This window comes from Arachis ipaensis, chromosome B10 (assembly GCF_000816755.2).
Source record: "Arachis ipaensis cultivar K30076 chromosome B10, Araip1.1, whole genome shotgun sequence".
NCBI lineage: Eukaryota > Viridiplantae > Streptophyta > Magnoliopsida > Fabales > Fabaceae > Arachis > Arachis ipaensis.
In genome coordinates this window covers 126943985-126966207 of record NC_029794.2, presented here as the reverse complement: position 1 = coordinate 126966207, position 22223 = coordinate 126943985, and the positions used below count along the sequence as shown (strand labels likewise).

The following is a 22223-nucleotide window of genomic DNA, read 5'->3' as shown; positions in this document are numbered from 1 at the left end:
CCTGGGTCCGACATGCTTCGCCCTTCCAGAAGGCCCGGAACCGGCCCACCAGAGCTCCTAACCAACTTTCGAATTCAAACGTCTCCCTTATCTTAGTCAAGTAAGATAAGATAAGATAATTCAAACGTCTCCCTTATCTTAGCCAAATAAGATAAGATAAGATATTCACAATCACCTATAAATAGAGGACCCAGGTCCCTCCAGGTATTCATTCATTCCTCACACCTTATACCTCTCAGATCCATTCTAACTTGAGCGTCGGAGTGTCTTTGCAGGTACCTCCCCCATTGCTTCAGTCAAGTGATCTGGCATCTGCCTCAACCTGCAAGTTCTCGATCCATCTCTCAACCCGTACCAGAAACATCTTGTACAAAATCTAATCTTAAATGAGTATTTTATTATTTCCAAGACTAATCCTAAAAGACTATTTTAATATCTTAAAAAGCAGACGGCGACAAATAGGGAGGGCCGATGAGTGCAGTGGGCCGTGAGCGAAGACGTCGGCGACGGAGGGTTGGAGGTGGTTGATAGAACGCTTGAAAATAGTGAAAAAGTGTGAAATCTGGACGGCGAGGTCGAAGAGCACCTCGATCTCGTGGTGGTGCGAAGAAGCAGATTGGGAACGTGAAAGACTAGGTTGGGGAGGGACGATCGGCGCGGCACTAAAATGGAGGCCGGCGACAGAGAGGGTTGAGGAAAGCTTGCTTGTGAGGGAGAGAAGGGGAAGGGAAAGGGCAGATTGGGGAAGGGGAAGGGGAAGGGTTAGGAAAGGGAAAGGGATGGCTCGGGGAAGGGGGTGGGGATGTGGGGTTTAGCGTGTTTTTGTTTTACTTTATTCTTTTTTTTTTTTAGATAAACACAAAACTACGTCGTTTTCAATGTTTTTTTTTACTTCTCAAAATGATGTCGTTTTAAAATTCTAACGAACGGAAAATTTCTCAAGGACTACTATGAGTTTCGGAGTGCAATTTCAGGGACGAATTTGAGAAATTATTAACTTCGGAGATTACTTTGAGGCTCGAGTGCAACTTCAGGAACTACTTTGAGACTTATCTCACACAATTTATACTTGAAATTTGATTTTAACATCATTTTCTAAAATGTTTTATCAATATGATTTATATTGTGATTATTCAAATTATTCAAAAAATAACCTAACAAGACAATTATATTTTGAAAGAATTATGAATGAACTTTATATGAAAAATATAGCTGATTTAGAAAAAAAAACATATATTATTTAATGTGAAAGTTTTAAGGAGCAACATTTTTAATTCTTGGATAGACCACCATTTTTGAACTGTATTTGTGTTTGAGAAAGTCTAAAGAGCCAGCATTTTTATAAAATATGACCAGCACTTAACTAGTAAAAAAAAAAAGTGAATAATTTCACATCATTAAATGTAATCTCATACTATTAAAAATATTAATAATAGTTAATTGATAACTACAAATCATAAAATATAATGGCTCTTTAGTACCATTGATATTTAATAATCAGAGTAGCATCGATATTTTTATGCCAATAAATTATATTTTAAATGACATAGTCTTCTTATATTCACCTAAGAAATTGCAGGTTCGAGTTTTTCTATTTTTTGGTAAAAAAAAAGCATTGATATTTTTATATATCAAATAATTTTTTTTAGTCACAAAAAAATCTTTTTCTTTTTGGTTTTTCAATCCAATAAGGAATATTATCGTATCGCAAAATATGTAGCAGTGCTTTATTGGAGTCGGTTTCAAAAACAGCCACTCTGTGCAGTTTAGCGGCAATTTCCGTGACAGATTGGAGAGAAGCCGCTATTTGCTCTTTCTTTCCCTCATCCATCACCGTCTCTGCACCTCGCCAAAGTTTCTACGCTCTGCTAGCTCCTCTGCTTCTTCTGCTCCCTCTGCTATGCTAGATCATCGTAGCGGTGCGCCGTTCGAATCTGCAGTAGCGACACGAGCATTCTCCACCACGCCCGCCGCATGTTCTTCTTCTCCTTCTTCTTTTATTTCTTTATTTGGATTCTGGTTTATTTTTCTTCTTTTTTTTCTGCTAGGTTTTCACCTGTTTACAAGAGGAGAAGTGTCCCTCACCCATAACAAAGGGGCTCTTCTGTCCTTCTACTTTGCACCTTCACTTCTGGTTTTCTCTTCATGGTTTTTTTTTATCTGATTTTTTGCTCACTCTGCTCTTAAGTTATTCTACTAATTAAATTGATTGTTTTGATTTATCGAAGAAGAAGAGAAAGTTCAATAGAGAATCTTTTTAGTATATGACTATATTCCATTCAATATCAGAATATCTAAACCAAGTTGTAAATTGCAGTGTGAGAATAATTTTTACAAATATTTCTATAAATTTGTCATAATCAAGTGATAATACCCTTTGAGTTTGGAAATGGGAGCTTAGAAGATAGGTCATGAATCTTGGTTGATATTGAGACTATTAAGCCTACTCATGCTTTTAATGTTGATGATTTCACTAGTGCATTTAATTTGAAGTGGTTTGAGGCTAACAAAACAGAATCTATTGGTGTTGATGTTGTTGGTGTGCTAACATTGGCAAATGCTTGCAAGGACCATAGCCTCCCCATGTGAATTATGCATGTTTCGTCCTGAACGTGCCGAGGTCAGTAGCCTCCGGTCGAGCACCTGGATTCACGGCTGAGCTAAACGTCGTCCAGGTATAGGAGTGTGGACTTAGCCTCGGACTCCTGAAACACGGCGGCGGGAGCACCTGCACAAAGCACTTCAACACTCAAGTAAGTGTGTGAGTGATAAGTAAGTAAAGAATAATAATCAGAAGTAAGTGTAGAACCTGAGTCTTTATGAGTTAGAGGGATTAGTTTTATAGACGTTTTTGGGTTGGTAGTGAACTTCGTAGGTTCCGATATTCCTGGTCAATGCAGTTATCAGTATCTTTTTGATATGTATGGAGGCGTGTTTGAGTAGTGTAGTCTGTTTTGGGGGTAACGGTTTGGGAGATAAGGTTGTTCTTGTTTTGTTTGTTTCCGATCTTTGAGGTCGGTTCATAACTGAGTTTGTTTGCCGACATTTGCGTGGTACACGTCATAGCCCCAGGTCGTCTAGTGTTCTGTATAGATCGGTAGGCGAGCTTTTTTGTCTTTCATACGTGGCTAAATGTTGTTTTTGTTTTGAAAAAATTTAAAAAAGGTTTTATTTGTGTGTCTTTGCAAGTTGTGTCGCCTTTATTGCGTTTTATTGTCTTTTGGGTTTCCCACGTTCCTTAGTGGGTGTGAATTAACTTACCCACTTAAATAGTGGGCTTGCAATAATAGTCATTCTCCGTTTTGGAAATTACGCTGCGTTGCTCCCTCTTATCTCTGTTTTATTTTCACTATGTCTTCGAAAGGTTAGTGTTTCTTGACTTTTCTTTGACTGTTTGCTTTTCGTGTGTTTTTTCATGGCGGGAGAGAAACTAAAAGAGAAATTGAAAGCTGTTGAGGTTAGGGAAGATGACCTGTATCACTAGGTCCAAGATGATGTAAAGACCCGTTCTTCTTCTTTTGTCAGTGTCGAATCCATTTCTGACTTGAGGGGTATGGACTTTGTTAGGGGTGGTTCTGGTGTTGTCGTTGAGTTTCAGCCCTGTTCCAGTAGTGATAGGGTTTGTGAGAGAAGGGGCGACTAGGAGTATTTCTACATGTATACCCGTGCATGGTTGAGCTTGGTGTGAAGTTTCCTTTTTCTTCTTTTGAGTGTGACGTCCTCACTCAACTTAACTGTGCTCCATCACAGTTGCACCCAAATTCCTGGGCGTTCCTTAGTGCCTTCCAATGTTTGATGGATTATCTCTCCTTTCCTTGTTTGTTGTCTTTGTTCTTCTCGCTTTTTCAGGCAAAAGGAGTTCGTAAGGGTTTGTGGGTCTGCTTTAGTAGTTTCCCGGGTCGGTCCCTGTTTCTTCTCTACAAGTCTTCCTTTAAGAATTTCAAGTCTCTCTTTGTCAAGGTTCGTTCGTCCGAGTCTGAATATCCCTTTTATTTGGATGATGAGCTTAGTGAGAAGTTTCCCCTCTACTGGTGTTCTGAGTCGAGCCAAATTCTTGAGGCTTCCGAAAGGAGTGAAGAGGAGGAGTTTGTGATGAATTTTCTTGTTGAAAGTGTTGCTGCTGGGGAGTGTATGTCAATCCCTGATATTTTGCGCTTGTATGATTTGGGTGATAGTGAGGGTTTGAGGGCGTATATAGGTAATGCTTTTAGTATTTTGTCGTTTTGTGCTGGTCATTTGTCGAGCTTTCCTAATGATGGTTTCTTACAGGTGGCCGAGTTCCTTTGTTAGATCTGAACAAGCTGCAGTCTTTCTTAAATAAGAAAAAAGAAAAAAGGGTTGGTGGCTCTGGTGATCGAAAGGATGTTGGAGAGCAAGCTTTCTCGTCTGTTGCTCATCCTGCGTCTTCGTTCAAGAGAAAGAGGGATGATACCTCCTTAGAGGTTATTTCAGAAGGTGATCAAGAGGCTGTAGGTGGTGGTGGACTTGTTTTCGATCGGCAGAAGAAACTCCATGGCTTCATTGCTGGATCTAGTTCGCATTTCCTTTGGAGCGAGCGGTTTAACTTTGCGGAGCTTTTTGATAGGGCCTCGCAGTATCCTGGGGACATGCTCATGACTCGTCGGGTTGGTATGGAGGCACTTGGTAAATTTGTTCAGGTACCTTTACTTTCGTTTTGTATCTTTTCGTTCTTTTATAGTTTCATTCTCACCTTATGAGAGTGTTTGTAGGTTGTTGCCTCTCGTCTACTTTGTGTTGGTCGGACTGCCGAGCTTATTGGCGCCGAGCAACAAGAGGCTGTGGACAAGGTTTCTTCCTTAGAGAAGTCATATGGAACTCGGATTGTTGATTTGGAGAAGGCTGTGAAGGAAAAGGGTGATGTTGTTGCTAGTGCTATGGCTAAGGCAAAGGAAGCTGAAGACGAGGTGGTTCGCTTGAGAGATCAGATTCATTTGTTGCAGGCCGAAGTTATGGAGCATGATGTAGCTAAAGGTCGACTTACCTCTCGCGTCCATGAGCTGGAGGAATCTGGGATGGAAATGTTTTCTTATGGCTTTGATCGTGCTGTGAGTCAGATTGCTTTGTTAGCCCCAGAGTTTGATTGTGACAAGCTTGACATTACCAAGATAGTGGTTGGTAGAAAATTAGTTGTGGACGGCACTATGGAGGAGCACGATGAAAATGCTCCCACTTCTTAGTTTGTTTTGCCTTGTGTAGTTTGGACATGTACTTATGACTTTATTTACTGTTTTGGTTTGGGTGACCGAGCTTTGGTCATCTTTATTTTTTGAATTGTGTGGTTTTGGTCGACATTGGGACAAGTTGACAATGCTTTGTTTGTGATCGTCTATAGCATATGCTTTGTTTTGTTTATTTTGTTTTGACATTGTTAGATTCTATTTGGAAGAATTTGTCACGTTTATTTGAATATATTGGGCGTCCGGCCTTATTAAAACCCTCCTTAGACAAAACCCTTTCTCTGGGAAAAAAGCTCTAAGGGGGAAAAAGAGTACCTTCATTCGCTAAATTGTACAAACTATGATCTATACATTTTGAGTGAAGAGATATTCCAGTTTCATGGTATGGTATTGCCTTGTAATGTTTGAAGTTGATATGCCCCCATGCCGAGCACTTTTGCTACTCAAAAAGGGCCTTCCCAATTTGCGGCGAGCTTGCCATGTGCTGGAGGTCGTCTGGCCTCCTCTGTTCGTCTGAGCACTAGGTCGCCTTCCATGAATGTCCTCGGTACTACTCTCTTATTGTGTTTTCTTTCTGCCACTCTTTTCTGGGCTCTTTGTTTGATGGCGGCGATTTCCCTATCTTCTTCGGCTAGGTCAAGCTCGGCATTTCTGGCGCTTATGTTTTGTTGTTCGTTGTATAGCTCGGCTCTTAACGTCGGTACTCCGACCTCAACAGGAATTAGCACTTCTGAGCCATAGACTAACTTGAAGGGTGTTTCGCCCGTAGTGTTGTGTACCGTGGTGTTGTAACTCCACAATACTTCTGGTATGAGCTCGGCCCATTCTCCCTTTGCATTGTCGAGCTTCCTTTTTATTGCCTGCAACACAATTCGGTTAGCAGCTTCGGCTTGCCCATTAGTTTGTGGGTGTTCAACCGAGCTAAAACGATGCTGTATATTAAAATTTCTTAGAAACAAACCGAGCTTATTGTCTGTGAACTGTCTACCATTGTCTGATATTATTTTCTTTGGTATTCCAAAACGGCATATTATATTTTTCCATATAAAAGATCGTACATTTTCGGCTGTTATCTTTGCTAAGGGTTGTGCTTCTATCCATTTTGAAAAGTAGTCTATGGATACCAAAAAGAATTTTACCTGTCTTGGGGCTATTGGAAATGGGCCGAGGATATCAAGTCCCCATCTGTGGAAAGGCCAGCTTACCTCCATGCTGTGTAATACCTCGGCCGGCTTTGTCGAGATGGCTTCATGTTTTTGGAATTTGTCACATACTTTGACTTTTTCCATGCAGTCTCTCTTCATGGTCGGCCAGTAGTATCCTATTCGGACTAATTTTGCGGCGAGAGCTCGTCCTCCTATGTGGTTTCCACACACACCTTCGTGAACTTCGTCCATTACCTCTCTGGCTTCATCTTTGTTTAAGCATCTTAGCAGTGGTTGTGAGAAACCACGTCTGTATAGCTCTCCTGCTATCTTTTTGTAGAAGCTTGTTTTACGCCTGAACTGTTGGGGGTTGATCTCGTCACTGGGTATGGTACCTGTATATATGTACTCAAGAAAAGGTTTTCTCCAATCATGGAGGTGGTTAATGTTTTCTATGTATAATAGTTCAATGCTGGGTTTTGTAAGTGTACGTTGAGATAATGCTGATGTTTGTGTATTCGCCCTGGTGGCGGCGAGCTTGGATAGTATGTCTGCCCTGACATTTTGTTCTCTGTGCACATGTAATATAGTAAAAGAACTAAAATTTGAAATTAGATCCTTTGCTATGAGCCAGTATTGTTCTAGCAAAGGATCTTTTACCTGGAATTCTCCTCGGATTTGTTGGACCACCAGGAGGGAGTCGCAATGTGCTGTTAGGCTCTGCACTTGGTGGCTTAGGGTGAGCTTGAGTCCTGCTATGAGGGCTTCATACTCGGCCTGATTGTTGCTTGCCGAGAAGTGGAACTGGAGGGCTTGTTCGGCTATCACCTCGTTTCCCTCTTTCAGGATTATGCCGGCACCACTTCCTTCTCGGCTTGACGCTCCGTTCACATGCAACTCCCATGTTTTATTGCGCTCGTCAGGGGTTAGTTCCGTGATGAAATCGGCGAGAACTTGTGCTTTCAGGACCGACCTGGGCTGAAACTGAATGTCGAACTCTGAGAGCTCAATTGACCATTTGGTCAGGCGTCCTGCCAATTCTGGTTTTGTCAATATTTGCCTTAATAGGTGATTTGTCCTTACTATTATTGTGTGACTTTGGAAATAGTGTCTTAGTCTTCTTGCCGTGACCACGAGGCCCAGGGCTAGTTGCTCTATCCTCGGGTACCTTTGTTCTGTTGGTTGCATGACTCTGCTGATGAAGTATACTGGCTGCTGTGTCCTTCCTGTCTCAATGACAAGAGCCAAGCTTATAGAGTGATTAGAAATAGACAAATATAAATACAGAGGTTTACCAACTTCAGGTCTTTGCAGTATGGGTGGTGATGATAGGATGATTTTAAGCTCGGCGAACGCCTTCTCGCACTCTGGGGTCCACTGGAATTTTTTGTTCTTTAAGATCGTCTGGAAGAATAGATGTGATCGACTTGATACTGCTGGCAAGAATCGAGAGAGTGCGGCTACCCTTCCTGCTAATTGCTGTACTTCTTTTATCGTTTTGGGGCTTGCCATGTTGAGTATTGCTTTACATTTCTCAGGGTTTGCTTCAATTCCTCGAGAGGTTAGCATAAATCCAAGGAATTTGCCTCCTTGGACTCCAAAGGCGCATTTTTCTGGGTTGAGTCTCATATTGTATGATCGAATCTGTTCGAATATTTCCTTGAGGTCGTCGCAGTGTGTCTGATCTTTGGTGGTCTTGGCTACCATATCGTCTACATAAATTTCAATGTTCTGACCTATTTGGTGCTGGAATACTTTGTCCATCAATCATTGGTAGGTTGCACCTGCGTTCTTTAGGCCAAATGGCATAACTCTATAACAGAAATTACCATGCTCAGTTATAAATGCTATCTTGCTTTGGTCTTCTGGATGCATTAGAATCTGGTTATAGCCAGAGTATGCATCCATGAAGCTCAAGCTTTTGAAACCCGAAGCGTTGTCTACGAGTTTATCGATACATGGCAAAGGATAAGCATCTTTAGGGCATGCTTTGTTCAAATTTGTAAAGTCGACGCACATGCGCCATTTACTTGAGTTTTTTCTTACCATTACCACGTTTGAGAGCCACGTGGTGAAGCGGATTTCTTTGATGAAGTTGGCTTTGAGGAGCTTCTCTGTTTCTTCTAAGGCCGCTTTTGATTTCTCCGCACCGAGGTTTCTCTTCTTCTGAGCTATAGGTCGGCTTGTCTTGTTGGTGGCCAGTTTATGGCAGATGATGTCTGGGCTAATGCCGGGCATATCTGTCGGGGTCCAGGCGAATAGATCAGCATTGTCTTGTAATAATTTTATGAGCTCCGATCTCTGTTGTCCCTCTAGTGCTTGGCCGATGTAAGTTACCTGTCCCGGGTCTTGGGTTAGTTGGACCTTATGTAGCTCATCTGCTGGTTGAGGTCTTTCCTGGGCGTCCCTTCGAGGATCAAGCTCGGCCAGGGACAAAACTTCCGTGCCATGTATTGATTGGACTTCACTTTGCTTCTGGTTTGTGTCCGATCTTTTTAAGCTTGCATTATAGCATTTCCGAGCTTGTTGATGGTCAGAGTGTATTGTTGCTATCTTGCCGTCTTGTGCCTAAAATTTAACGCATAAATGATAAGTAGATATGACTGCTCTGAACATGTTCACAGCAGGTCTTCCGAGGATAATATTGTAAGGACTAGGGCAGTCAACTATTAGGTATTGTATGTCTAAGGTTCTTGATAACGGGTTGTCTTCCATCGTTGTCCTTAGCCATATATAACTCTTGATCGGTACTCTCTCACCAGAGAACCCTACTAATTCTCCAGATGAGGGCTGTATTAATTTTTCAGATATATTCATTTTTGAGAAAGTAGAGTAAAAGAGGACATCTGCACTGCTACCTGGGTCCAAAAGGACTTTTCTTACCAAAAGATCGCCTGTCTGGACAGAAATTACCACTGGATTGTCTGAGTTAGGAGCGGCCGAGCATATGTCAGCTTGTTTGAAAGTGATTTCCAAGTCAGGCGTGTTTTTGTTGTTTGGTGGTGTTGTTTCTTCGATTGCCAGCATTGCACGATAGCTTCTTTTTCGTGCTGAGATTGTCTCGCCTCCTCCTGCGAATCCTCCGGATATGCAATTTATAACACCATTGGGTGGGTTGTTGTTTGACCATTTATTAGTGTCTTTACTGGCCGAGGTTTGCTGATGTTCTTCCTTGTTGCTTTCCCTGTGTTTTCGCCCCTCGATGTACTTATCCAAGAGGCCCTGCCGTGCTAATCTTTCTAGGAGATCTTTGGCTATCACGCACTCGTCGGTTGTATGCCCATATTTCTGGTGGAAAGCACAGTGTTTGCTTTTGTCGACGAATCGCTGATCTTGGTAGCTCCCCGCTCTGGTTGGTGGTTTTATAATCTTGGCATTGAGTATTTCTTTGATTATCTTTTCTCTCTTCGTATTGAATCTGGTGTAGTTATCGAATTTTGGGGTGAGCTTGAATGGTTTGCCGAGGTCCTTAGTGTTCATTGATCTGGATGATCTGTCATCCTCTTTTCTTGGTCTCCTTTCAGTTTTGTCGGCCTCTCGGAGTTCTTCGATCTCCATTTGTCATGCTGCTCTTTCCCAGAATTCGTCCAGTGTTTTTGGTTTTGCAACCGCGATGATTTCTCTGAATTTTTCGGGTCTGAGACCGGCCTTGAGGGCATGTAGGTGGACGACAGGGTTTAGGTCAGGTATTTCCATGGTGGCATCTGTGAACCTGGTCATATAATCCTTTAGGCTTTCTTGTGGACCCTGGCAGATGGTGCTGAGATAGTCCGACCCATGTACGTAGATCCGAGTTGCTGCAAAGTAGTCGATGAAAGACCTAGCTAGTTCTTCGAAAGAAGCGATTGATCCTGCAGATAATTTCGAAAACCAAAGCAGAGCAACCCCGTCAAGATAAGTAGGGAAAGCTCTGCAAAACACAGGATCGTTATTAGGCCCGTTAAAAAACATCATAGATTGAAATTTTTTTATGTGAGCCCGGGGGTCACCAATCCCCTTAAGTACAGGATCGTTATTAGGTCCGTTAAAAAAAATCATAGATTAAAATTTTTTTATGTGAGCCCGGGGGTCACCAATCCCCTTATATGGCTCAAGAGAGGAAGGGAGTGTGAAATGCTTTGGCATTTGGTAATTTGTGATTTCCTCAGAAAATGGGTTGTCCAAGGTCAGTTTCTCCTTGGGGGGTTGACACCTATTAGATCGGCTCCGCCCTGGGTTGAACCTTTGGAGTTGCCTTCCTCTTGTTTGCTGTTCTGGGTGGATAGCTCAGCTAATCTCTTGACTTCCGCTTGCAGTTCGGCCATCTGGGCCATAAGTTCGGCCTGACTGGGTTGATGAACTCTATTGTCAGCCATGCCACAAGATTGATAAGTCCTGTGCAGAAGAAGAAAATAAAGTGGAAAGTGGAAATAGAATGGGGTTAGATATCGGGCCCCACGGTGGGCGCCAAATGTTTCGTCCTGAACGTGCCGAGGTCAGTAGCCTCCGGTCGAGCACCTGGATTCACGGCTGAGCTAAACGTCGTCCAGGTATAGGAGTGTGGACTTAGCCTCGGACTCCTGAAACACGGCGGCGGGAGCACCTGCACAAAGCACTCCAACGCTCAAGTAAGTGTGTGAGTGATAAGTAAGTAAAGAATAATAATCAGAAGTAAGTGTAGAACCTGAGTCTTTATGAGTTAGAGGGATTAGTTTTATAGACATTTTTGGGTTGGTAGTGGACTTCGTAGGTTCCGATATTCCTGGTCAATGCAGTTATCAGTATCTTTTTGATATGTATGGAGGCGTGTTTAAGTAGTGTAGTCTATTTTGGGGGTAACGGTTTGGGAGATAAGGTTGTTCTTGTTTTGTTTGTTTCCGACCTTTGAGGTCGGTTCATAACTGAGTTTGTTTGCCGACATTTGCGTGGTACACGTCAATGCCTTTACTGGCAATTTTAAACATAAACCAAATTCTAATGTTTCTTTCTACTCAAAAACCCAAGTCAAGGCGAGTTCCAAAAAGTATACAATCTTGATTTTTATAATCAGTATATATTGCGAGTGAAATTGTCTTTGACCCTTTTAAAATTTAGAGCTTCTAAAGGATTATGATTTATGAAAATGTATGAACCCTCAAAATTCAATTTCTAATATCCTCTGAACTTAGCAATTCACACAACTTCATCACTAAGATGACAAGATCAGATAAAGTGGCTAAAGTATCATTATATCTTGTAAGATATTTTATGGTCATTTTATTGCTTTTTTATTTATTATTATTTTTTATACTCATATTATGCTTGTAATTGTAAATAGGTTCCATACATATCAACTAAAAATATGATATATTTGTATTGCTTGAATATTCATCCAACATGCATATCAAAACAAAGAGGGTCACTAGAGTTGAGTTGAACAAGAGACTCAGGCACAAAGAACAACAGAAAAAAGAAGCAGAAGCTAAGAAGTTGGAGGACTTGTTGAAAGAAATTGACAGGTAGTATGAATTGATCTTTTTCTATGTTTCCAAACACGACAAAGCATGATATTTGAGCTGTGTTGATTCTTCTGGTTACAGCATACCTGAAATTATGGAGGAAATCAAGCAAGAAGATGAGGAAAAGCAGAAGAACATGCTAAGATAGGTTAAAGGCACGGCCACCACGCTTAGGAAAGCACAAGTAAGTAGGCTTTTCTATTTATCTTAATTTGCCATCAAAATCTTAGTTATTCGAATGAGAGAACATGCTGAGAGTACTTCAGTGATTTTGACCTAACACATATTATTCCATACACACAATTCTTTGTGAGTGTATATTTATCACAATTCGTTAATAAGTTTGAGCCTACTCCCCTTCAAGTTCTCCTAATCGACGAAATAAATGGATCCATCCAGAAGCTTAAGGTAAGCTTGTAAAAATTCTCTTGCTTACTTTTTGTTTGTTTTCTGAGTTTTTAAAGCATCCAAGTAACTTATCAATTTCCATGACATATATGTAGGGTTGTTGTACGCTTATAAAGGATCGATATAAAAGTTTAGAGAAGAGAGGATTGATTGTTCCAACATCCAAAACATCCAAGAGGAAGTAGTTTACTGCTCTAACATTATATGAAACATGTCATCATCAAATCATTTTTGCATATAGTTCATACATCTATATTTTAACCGTTTGATATGACACATTTAAAATTTGTATGACATTGTGTTTGTGTTATGGCTTTGGCAAGAAGTAGAGTCCTCTTGATTGTTGGTTCCATAACCAAGCATTGACGCCAGGGATGAAAGACCAATACAATTTTATCTAAATCAAGATTTTGTTTTTTTGTGTTTGTTTCATTTATACTCCTAGCTAGTCACAATTAATGTGTTTCCATATCAATCTGTAATTCGATATTTTTACATATATTTGTAACTATATTTATAATTTCTCAGAGCTTGAATGAACTTTTTTTTTTGTTTTGCAACAATGTTCAGTGAGCAGTACACACTCATTTGTGCAATTTAGAAACAAAGGTAAATAAATTTCTCCTTTTATGGTCGCTCCACTTTAGTGTGATGAGCTTTCTTTGTTTAAAAAAAATATTTTCTTTATATCTACTTAATTTCATTCTAAGACTAATTTGACATTTTTCATCTTCTCCTTTTCTTTGGCAGATCAATATCAGTATGAAATATCTCCTTAGCTCTCCATTTTTTGCATTCAATCTCAGCTGCCTATCCGCTAGGGAAGACCATTATTAAAATGACAAAATACGCATTTTACTCTGGCATTTTGTTTTGGAGATATCATTGTCTTGAATTCTTGATTTGTTATTAATTTACTCTTGTGATATTTTAGCCATCTTTAGGTTGCTTTATTTTTGTGTTTGTTTGGATGTAAAAGCAATTGAACAACTTTATAAGACCAACATTTTTTTTAATTTAATTGTGAAAATTATGAGGGTTATAAACCTCTGCAATATATATATATTTTTAAAATTTGGTAAATATAATTTTCACGATAAATAAGAACAAAAATGTTATTACAAAAGTCACTTATTTTCGTTCATTAAAAAGAGGCAATAATATTAATAAAACAAAATTTTGTTACTGACATCATCTAAATACAGCACACAACAAGTTAATTGGAGTAATTGTGTAAATACAGCACACAACAAGTTAATTGGAGTAATTGTATCAAATATTTTGTTTATAATCTAATTAGTGTCAAGTTCTTCTTATACTAACTCTCAACTTCAATGACAACCAAATAAAATATAAAAAAGAAGTAATCATCAATAAAAGTATAAAATTAACTAAAAATATTTTATAACTAATTTTTATGGATGAAATACTTTTAAAAAAATTTTACATATCTGTTTAATTAATACATTTAAAGCTAATAATTTTTTAAAAAGATACATCTTTCTTACTAAAAGTCCCTTCGGCATAGCCATCAAGACTTTCGATAAAATCTAGTTCACCGTCCTCTTCGGCATTGCCATCAAGGCCAGAGAACTAGAAAATCAAATATTATTGATAAAAATGTTATGAATCACAATTACATCTATATTGATTTACAAAACTAGCTAACAATTAACTCGAACTAGATATGTGCAACCATTTACATGTTCTTCCTCCTTTAAGCAAATCCTCCTCCATCCATTAAAAACCTCGGAATAGAGCACAATTTCTACATTGAAAAATAATTAAAATAGTGTAACTATCATAAATAATAACTTAAAATAGTTTAAAATAGCCAATTAAATATTTTTTATATTAGTAGAAATTGAATTAGACTAACTAATTGAGAGTAAAGAAATGACTTACGATGATCAAATTACATCAAAAATACTTTTTCTTAGCTTTTTTCCTTTAGCCGATTCTTCTTGATGTAAAAAATGTTTCTGAGCATGACTGGCAATTTGACTAGAAGTTTTTGTTTTTACATAATATTCTGAAATTCTTTTCCAGTGTTTACCTTCTTCTTGGTACCCTCTAAGAAATAACCTACCAAAATATGATTTTTGAAATAACTATTAACAAATTTTATACTAAAATTTTTTAAATAAAAAAATAAACTATTTAATTAGTAACGATATTTTTAAATATCAAACAATTTTTTTTTTGTTTTCAGTCCAACCAAAAACCTTATTATGCCAACCATGGTCAAAACAAAAATAAATTTAGCAATTAACAAAAATCGCTTTAGACTTCGCTCAAATGGCTAGTTATTGATACACAAAAATACTGATGTATGAAACCTTTAATTAACAAGAGAGCAGTGAAATCGATCTTACAAAAAAGTGGTGCTAGACTTATATATTGTAGACAACATACAATCATTATCGACAAGTTAGAGATATATCTAAATCAAGAGAAGTGCTCCTATATGTTGATATTAGTTGCTTCACTTTTTTTTTTAAATACCAATATTCAACTAGATAATAAATAAATAAATAAATAAGAGGGAAAAAAAAGTAATATAATCATAATACCTATGTTCATCTTGGGTCCAATGATATCTTGTCTTCGTTGGTGCTGCCTCCTCCCCTGCAGTTGGCACGAGCTCCTCCTCTGCAGCCGACAGTACCTCCTCCCTGCCATGATAATAAACAAAATATTTGATAATCAATGAATTTCATGTAAACAAAAATATTTATATATTTGATCATCTCCATTTCAAAATATTTTATTTATTTCAAAAACAAATCAGAGGTAAAAAAAGGTTCATTGTTTATTAGGTTTGTTCATAAAACTTATAAGAAAAAGGAAATATAGAATAAGTAAACAAAAAGAAAGAAAGAATACGAGAAATAAACCTTGCCAAATAAGAAGAGAATGAAAATATTGAGAATACCGACCTATGATGATGATCCGTCGAATAAGGTGGTAATGGTGGTGGTGTTGTTGCATTGATGATGGGGATGGAGGGAGGGTTGTGTTCCATCATGATGGTCATGTTATCAGATGCAGCATTGAGAGGAGTGTTTGAAGGATAACCGTTATGGATGGCACTGATGCCGTTCATCAGCTTCTGAAAGCGTTCTTGGAGCTGTGCGGGGGTCCTGCCGGGGAGACGAGCAGCCACTGCCTCCCGGTGGTTGTGTAGAGCATCCTGAAAACAACTGGTAATAACAGACTCAAAAGCTTTGTTCTCCTCCCAAGTCCAGACCGGAGGTTGAGGTTGAAGTAGTTGATGACTACCGACATTGGGAATCATGTTCCTCGTATCCCACTCAGTCTGAGGCTGAGGCTGAGGTGGGGGATAACCACATGTATCAGCGAAAAACTCATTCGTCGCCATCCTTACTATATCCGTCTGAGACTGAGGCCGAGGCTCAGAAAGAAGCCGAGGCCGAGACCAAGACCAAGGCTGAGAACGAGGCCCAGACCGAGGTTGAGGCCGAGGCCAAGACCAAGGCTGAGGCTGAGGCGGTAGCTGAGGTGGTTGAGACGGTAGCTGAGGTGGTAGATTACCATACATGCCAATGGCACACGGCTGAGGCTGAGACTGAGACTGAAGTGGCCGAGACCAAGGCTAAGACTGAGACGGTAGTTGAGGTGGTTGATTACCACACACGTCAATGGGACATGACTGAGGCTGAGACTGATGTGGTTGATAACCAGATAATGGGCTTCCACAATAGTGCTCTGTCCTCTTCATAACTTCCGGGAAATACTCATCAATAACCGGCTGAGACGGTAACTGAGGTTGTTGATTACCACACACGTCAATGGCACATGGCTGAAGCTGAGACTGAAGTGGTTGATAACCAGATAATGGGCTTTCACAATAGTGCCCTGTCATCTTCATAGCTTCCGGGAAACACTCATCAATAGTTGATTACCACTGACGTCCATGGCACACGACTGGAGCTGGGGATCACCTACATTGTTTTGGTCCCCATTCCAGGGCTCAGGCAGAGGCGGAGACTCAAACTGAAACTGCGGTGGTTCATCGGCATAAAAGTCTATCATATCCCACGGGTCTCTGATATCCCACGGATTCATCATTGCGGAATCTGATTGCTCGTCACTCATTATTCTTCTTCTTCTTCTTTCTTGGTTTCCTATTTCTTCTTCTTGTTTCTTGGTTTCCTATTTTTAGATATAGTATTTATTTATGTAAGCTTCACTTTTTAAGACAGAGAGTGTCAATTTAATTTTATAGAGAAGTTTAGGGCCAGCAGTTTATGGAAAAATTAAATGATTTCATTTAAAAATTCATTCTAGGATTCTTTTTTTATCTTTTTGTATTATGTAAATGTAAATAGTTTTAATTAAAGCAAAAGACTATAAGAAGGCATTATATAAACTTCACTTTTTAGAATAAAGTGTGTCAATTTAATTTATATTATATTATGGATAAAAATTAAAAGATTTCATTTTCAAATTTCAGTTTTAAAATTTCATTCTAGGATTTTTTATCTTTTTATATTATGTAAATTTAGATAGTTTTTAATTAAAACAAAAGACTCTCAACAACAAAAGGCATTAAATATTGATTTAAATTAAATATAAGTTTAAATGTAAAACCAAAATTTAAATACAATATTGTAGTGAGGTCGTACGAGTTAAAGTAGTAAAATGGAGAGACATAATAAAGATATTGAAGGCAGTTAATATGAATAAAGTAGTACTTAATCTTGAAGCCTAAAATCAAAGGCGTTATCTTAGAAGGAGGAGATCTTGTCCAGAAATTTTCATTGGGATCAAAATCCAAACAGAAAGGAAAACATATAGATTTTAAACTCAATATTTTACCCACCTCATTCCATTTCCATTTAACTCTATTGAATCATTTTCCAACACATCATACCAAACAGAGAGGAAAACAAACATACGCAATTCTTCGCAGTAGAAAAAGCTTATCAAAGATTAAGGTTAATAGTAATTTTAAATGCTAAAAAAAATGGGTAAATAATTTTTCCTTAGTCCAAGAAGAGTGTATAAGAAGAGTGTAACCTTCCTTGGAATCAGTGTATCTGTGAAGCTCCAAGTCCAACTCTTGAGCCATCAACAATGCACCACTAGTGTTTGATAAGTTGCTCGAAAGAAAAATTGTGAGAAGAAGAGTAAGAAGGAGCTCCCTCTTAGTAAAAAATGTTGAGAAATGCAGGATGTGGTTGTTGTGAGGTTCATTGTGAAGAATGCAGGAAGCAGAATTAAAAGAGGGGAATGAGAAGATGGTTTTGGAAGAAGAGTGTTGTGAATGGTGGAGAAGAGTGAAGCAAGTTTTCAAAGCCATTGGAATTGAATTGCAAAGTCTAATGTGTTGGGTTTCATTCGTCACAGGGACATGACAACGTTAAGCGCGTTAATTGTAAAAATTGAATTCCTTTGTTACAGTTATTTTTATTTTTAGAAAAAGTATAGGTAACTAACAAGGTTTTTTAACAATGTGTAAACAATGTAAATTAATAGGGTTAAAAAAGTAAATTTGATTAGTAGCATTAAATTAAAGTGTAGTGTATTTCCATTTGATTGGTGGTTCTTCATGTTGTTCAAAATTTTCATTGTTCCCTTAGTATTCCCCTTATTTTTATTAGTAGTTTCAATAAATGCCATGTTTGAGGTTTGAAAACCAAACCGCTTATCGAAACGTAGGATTAAATGTTCAAAAGATTTAAAAAGATATATATTTTTTTAAAAAGATTAAATCTTTTGTAGTTTATTATTTTAAACTGATGAACTATTAAAATACTATATCAGTTTGACTAGTTAGTCAATTTTTTATTTTTAATTAATTTTCTGTCAAATAATTTATATTAAACCAAACTAATTTGATGGCAATTTTTAATTAATTGGGTGGAACGAATTAATTTCAGTCTGATTTTCTCTTGACTCATTCTTATTTTAAGTAACTTTTTCGTCTTCTTAACTAGCTTCTTACTTGGATTTCTTTTTTAAACACAACATTTATATAAGTAAATACATTTATATAAAGTTCACTTGTTAGCTAGAGTATGTTAGTTAGATTAGATTATGATTAAAAATAGAAAAAAATTTATTTCAAAAATTTCATATTTAAATTCATTTTAACATTTTTTGTTTTCGTGTTATATGTAAATGTAGAAAGTTTTAAATACATCAACAAAATTCTCATATATACGATATAAAAAAGATTTAAATTTGTTTTCTAAAATATATAACTAGTGTTTTTTTTGGTTTATTTTATTTGGCAAATGATCATATTATCCAATAATATAGTGTACAAAATAATTTTTATTTTTAAATTAAGTTTGATTAGTGAGATAAAATTTAAAATAATATTTTATTTTTATTCAAATTTAAATATGAATTCAGAATTGATTAACAACTCATTTTTTTAATTTCAATAACAAAAAAAATTAATTTGGTGCAAAATATTTAATGTGAACATAAATTTCAGTCTGGTTGATTTTTATGATTTTCAACTAAAACTGAACATAAATCAATTGTCATATTTTAAGAACCAAAATTCAAGAGAAGAAAATAATATCCAATGTATAATTAGTCATAAGATAATATATTATATTATTACGTATAATATCTAATGTATATTTTTTTTTACAAAGTTAATATATAATTTATTTAGAGTTAATTTATTATAATTTTTTTTATAAATTTTGTAGAATATAAAAATAGTGATCTTATTTTTTATTATTATTTAAAAAATTATTCATAATTTTAAATTATGTAATTAACTTAATTAATAGTATTTATTATTCCTTTTCTAATCGGAATAGTGTGTACCTCTAAAATCATCAGCAATAGTTTGTGTTGTGGGATATCTACAGAATTGGGTGAGGTTTCAAGCTTTCTCAAGCCAAGTAGCCAACAATCTGATCCTCTTTTCCCTCCTTATACACATGCTTTAATTACAAGTTATCTATTTAGATAACAAATTCAAAAAAAAAAATATTGACTCGTTTAGTTTGATAGATTTAAAAAAAAAATGTATAAAACTTTTATTTTAAATATCCATATATATTTGATATATAATTAGTTCATCCATTTAAATCTATAATAGACCTAAACGAACTGGATTAATAGACCAATTTGTTTGACACTCTTACTTACACAGCTAACTATATCCAAAATTCAAACTATGATTTAACCAATAATATTTCTGAGCCAAAATATTTAGATTTCGGTTTACAGTTACATAACTACGTGTTTTTTTCGCCTTCTTCATAAATAGCTTAAGGCAGGAAGGATCAGTGGAAAGCGTAAGCCTATGCCTGTGAATTAAACCTAGTTGAGATCTCGCTAACTATAATCTTCTGAAAATAATTTGTTCATGCAATCAACGTTTTTATCTTTGTTGAAAATAATTACACACCTACTGCAGTATTTTCTCTTTTGAAAAGATATAATGTTCAACTGTTCAAGTAATATGTAGCTATGTAAGTTAAAACATAGTGATATAAAATCTATACACTAGAATTTCAGTCTGGTTGATTTTTATGACTTTCAACCAAGACTGAACATAAATCAGTTGCCATATTTTAAGAACCAAGACTCAAGAGAGGGAGAATAATCAGAGAAGAAATGAGATATTCATTTCAAAGTTTTAAGCTGCTGCATTAAAGGAATGGAGAACTTGCTCTAAAATCATTCTTTTATATGGTTCAAGAGGACTCTCTGGTTTATCAGAATGAACAATGTTAAGAAGACAGAGTTTCTTTGAGGTCACAAATGCTGCAGAAAATATCCTCTTCTTTCCTCCACGAGTACTATCAATGGTATATTCAAATTCATAAATTTGCAAACCTCCATTTCCTGATCTTTCTGAAGCTGCAATTAATTCAGCTTCCTTTGTACTTTCCTGAATATGAGGAGAATAATACACAAAAGTTCAAATGATATACAGTCACATAGACATTTGATTATCCCCTAGGATCAAAGACAATTATGAACACAGAAGGAACATTTCACTATTTCAGAGAAATAAGCTTTTTGCCTTCTTACTTTAGTTGTTAAATGCATAGCAAACTATATGTAATGGCCATTATTCCTTTTGTCATAAATATGGGAGCAATGTTTCACTAACATCTATGATCATTGCTACTTTTGATTTAATTAAATAAAGATCAACGAAGAATCTACTATGGATAAAAATAAATAGTTATAGGGAGGAATACTTTAGAGGCTTAGAGCACAAGTGAGGTGCCAATAGTTTGTGATAGGAAGGGAAGGTTCTAGAGTCCTTTTTATTATATAATGTAATGAAAGAAACAGAGAAGACAATTTTAGCCAATTAGTTAGTTTAGCCTTTAGTGTCTTGCTGCTTAGTATTAGCAAAATGATGTTCACAACAGAGTCAAACTAATCCAGGGTAAATCTTTCAGCTCATTCTTCCTTTGCTTATGTTGTTATGCTACAAGTACAGGGAGATTGTTCTAATCAATATCATCAACACTCGACTCAAATTTTGCATTGGTCATAGAAAGTTTCAGCAATGGAAACAAGAACCTTACCTTACGCCTTTCTGCTTGTAAAAGCTTATCAGCTACAAACTCGGGGCTCCCAAAGTCTCCAAGATTTGCAAGACGAACTGGGTTCACGACAACCCCAATGTTGTTGCTCCCCATACTTGCATCTTGAAACAGAGCAGTTGCCCCAGCTTTATCAACCTATTCATTGCAAACCAGAGCAGCAAAGATGTTACAATGTAAATGGAAAGTGTTGTGATTTGGCGGGAATAAATAACTACTTTTTATGAAATATGATGATCAGTTTCATCCAATACTATTATTCCATTTCCATTTCATCTAAGTTTAAATTTTATGCATTTTCAATGCAAAATTCTTCTAAATTAATATCAAATCAAACTATTGCTATATAGACAAAACAAAAAGTGGTTAACTTCTACACCTCAATCTCAACAAGAAACCAATTTGATCTATGCAACAGCACACGATTAAATGTCTGTGTAAAAGAGTTACACACTAACAGCTAGATTTTAACTCAATATTTTACCCACCTCATTCTATTTCCATTTAACTCTATTGAATCATTTTCCAACACATCATACCAAACAGAGAGGAAAACATACGCAATTCTTCACAGTAGAAAAAGCTTATCAAAGATTAAGGTTAATAATAAGTTTGAATTCTAAGAAAATGGGTAAATAATTTTACCTTAGTCCAAGAAGAGGGTATAAGAAGAGTGAAACCTTCCTTGGAATCAGTGTATCTCTGAAGCTCCAAGTCCAACTCTTGAGCCATCAACAATGCACCACTAGTGTTTGATAAATTGCTCAAAAGAAAAGTTGTGAGAAGAAGAGCAAGATTGAGCTTCCTCTTAGTAAAAAATGTTGATAAATGCAGGATGTGGTTGTTGTGAGGTTCATTGTGAAGAATGCAGGTAGCAGAATTGAAAGAGGGGATTGAGAAGAAGGTTCTGGAAGAAGAGTGTTGTGAATGGTGGAGAAGAGTGAAGCAAGTTTTCAAAGCCATTGGAATTGAATTGGAAAGTCCAATGTGTTGGGTTTTGTTGGTCACAGGGATATGAGAACGTTAAGCGTCGTTAATCGTTATCCATACTCCATTTGGGTTAAAGGGGGAAAAAAGGTAAGTACTTAAATAAATAAATAAATAAATTGAACTCATTTGTTACCGTTATTTTTATTAGTAGTTTCAACTTTCAACAAAGGTCACATGTAAAACACTAAAATAATAAAATATTTTTGTATTTTACATTAAAAGTATTCTTATATAAAAATTTTAGCCCTCATTTATTACTGTTATTTTTATTAGTAATTTCAACAAATGTCATGTTTGAGGTTTGAAATCTCAACCGGTCATTAAATCAAATCGGTAGAATTAGATGTTCAAAAATTCAATCATATAATTCAATTAGGATTTAATTGGATATAATAAAATAATATATTAATATATAAAAGTTATTTTTTTAAAAGATTTATCTTTTTG

The 22223-nt window shown here is 36.7% G+C and overlaps 2 protein-coding genes and 2 long non-coding RNA genes across 4 annotated transcripts in view; 2 read left to right on the top strand and 2 right to left on the bottom strand.

Moving 5' to 3' along the window:
* Positions 5642–8050, bottom strand: LOC107621425. Its single transcript, XM_016323448.1, has one exon. The coding sequence runs from the start codon at positions 8048–8050 to the stop codon at positions 5642–5644; it is 2409 nt and encodes an 802-aa protein (XP_016178934.1).
* LOC107623964 overlaps positions 11695–22223 on the top strand; it is a 21494-nt gene continuing 10965 nt past the window's right edge. Inside the window, exons 1-2 of the long non-coding RNA XR_001616691.2 lie at positions 11695–11820; positions 11902–12004. This is a non-coding gene — a long non-coding RNA (uncharacterized LOC107623964). The remainder of the gene's footprint in view (positions 11821–11901; positions 12005–22223) is intronic.
* LOC110267863 lies at positions 12788–13075 on the top strand. Its single transcript, XR_002355812.1, has 2 exons — positions 12788–12837; positions 12979–13075. It is a non-coding gene; the product is annotated as an uncharacterized LOC110267863 (long non-coding RNA).
* On the bottom strand, positions 19591–21850 carry LOC107623963 (psbP domain-containing protein 2, chloroplastic). The gene is made up of 3 exons (XM_016326377.2): positions 21432–21850; positions 20769–20924; positions 19591–20116 (listed from the first exon to the last, which is right to left on the bottom strand). The coding sequence occupies exons 1-3, from the start codon at positions 21747–21749 to the stop codon at positions 19862–19864; spliced, it is 729 nt and encodes a 242-aa protein (XP_016181863.1). The 5' UTR covers positions 21750–21850; the 3' UTR covers positions 19591–19861.

What these genes read in the sequence shown, in the direction of transcription:
- LOC107621425 (XM_016323448.1), bottom strand. Translation starts at nt 8,050, where the DNA reads ATGGTAGCCAAGACCACCAAAGATCAGACACACTGCGACGACCTCAAG.
- LOC107623963 (XM_016326377.2), bottom strand. Translation starts at nt 21,749, where the DNA reads ATGGCTTTGAAAACTTGCTTCACTCTTCTCCACCATTCACAACACTCT. An exon ending in TACCCTCTTCTTGGACTAAG is followed by an intron (nt 20,925 to 21,431) that starts GTAAAATTATTT and finishes TGCAATGAATAG; the next exon opens with GTTGATAAAGCTGGGGCAAC. An exon ending in TACAAGCAGAAAGGCGTAAG is followed by an intron (nt 20,117 to 20,768) that starts GTAAGGTTCTTG and finishes CCTCATATTCAG; the next exon opens with GAAAGTACAAAGGAAGCTGA.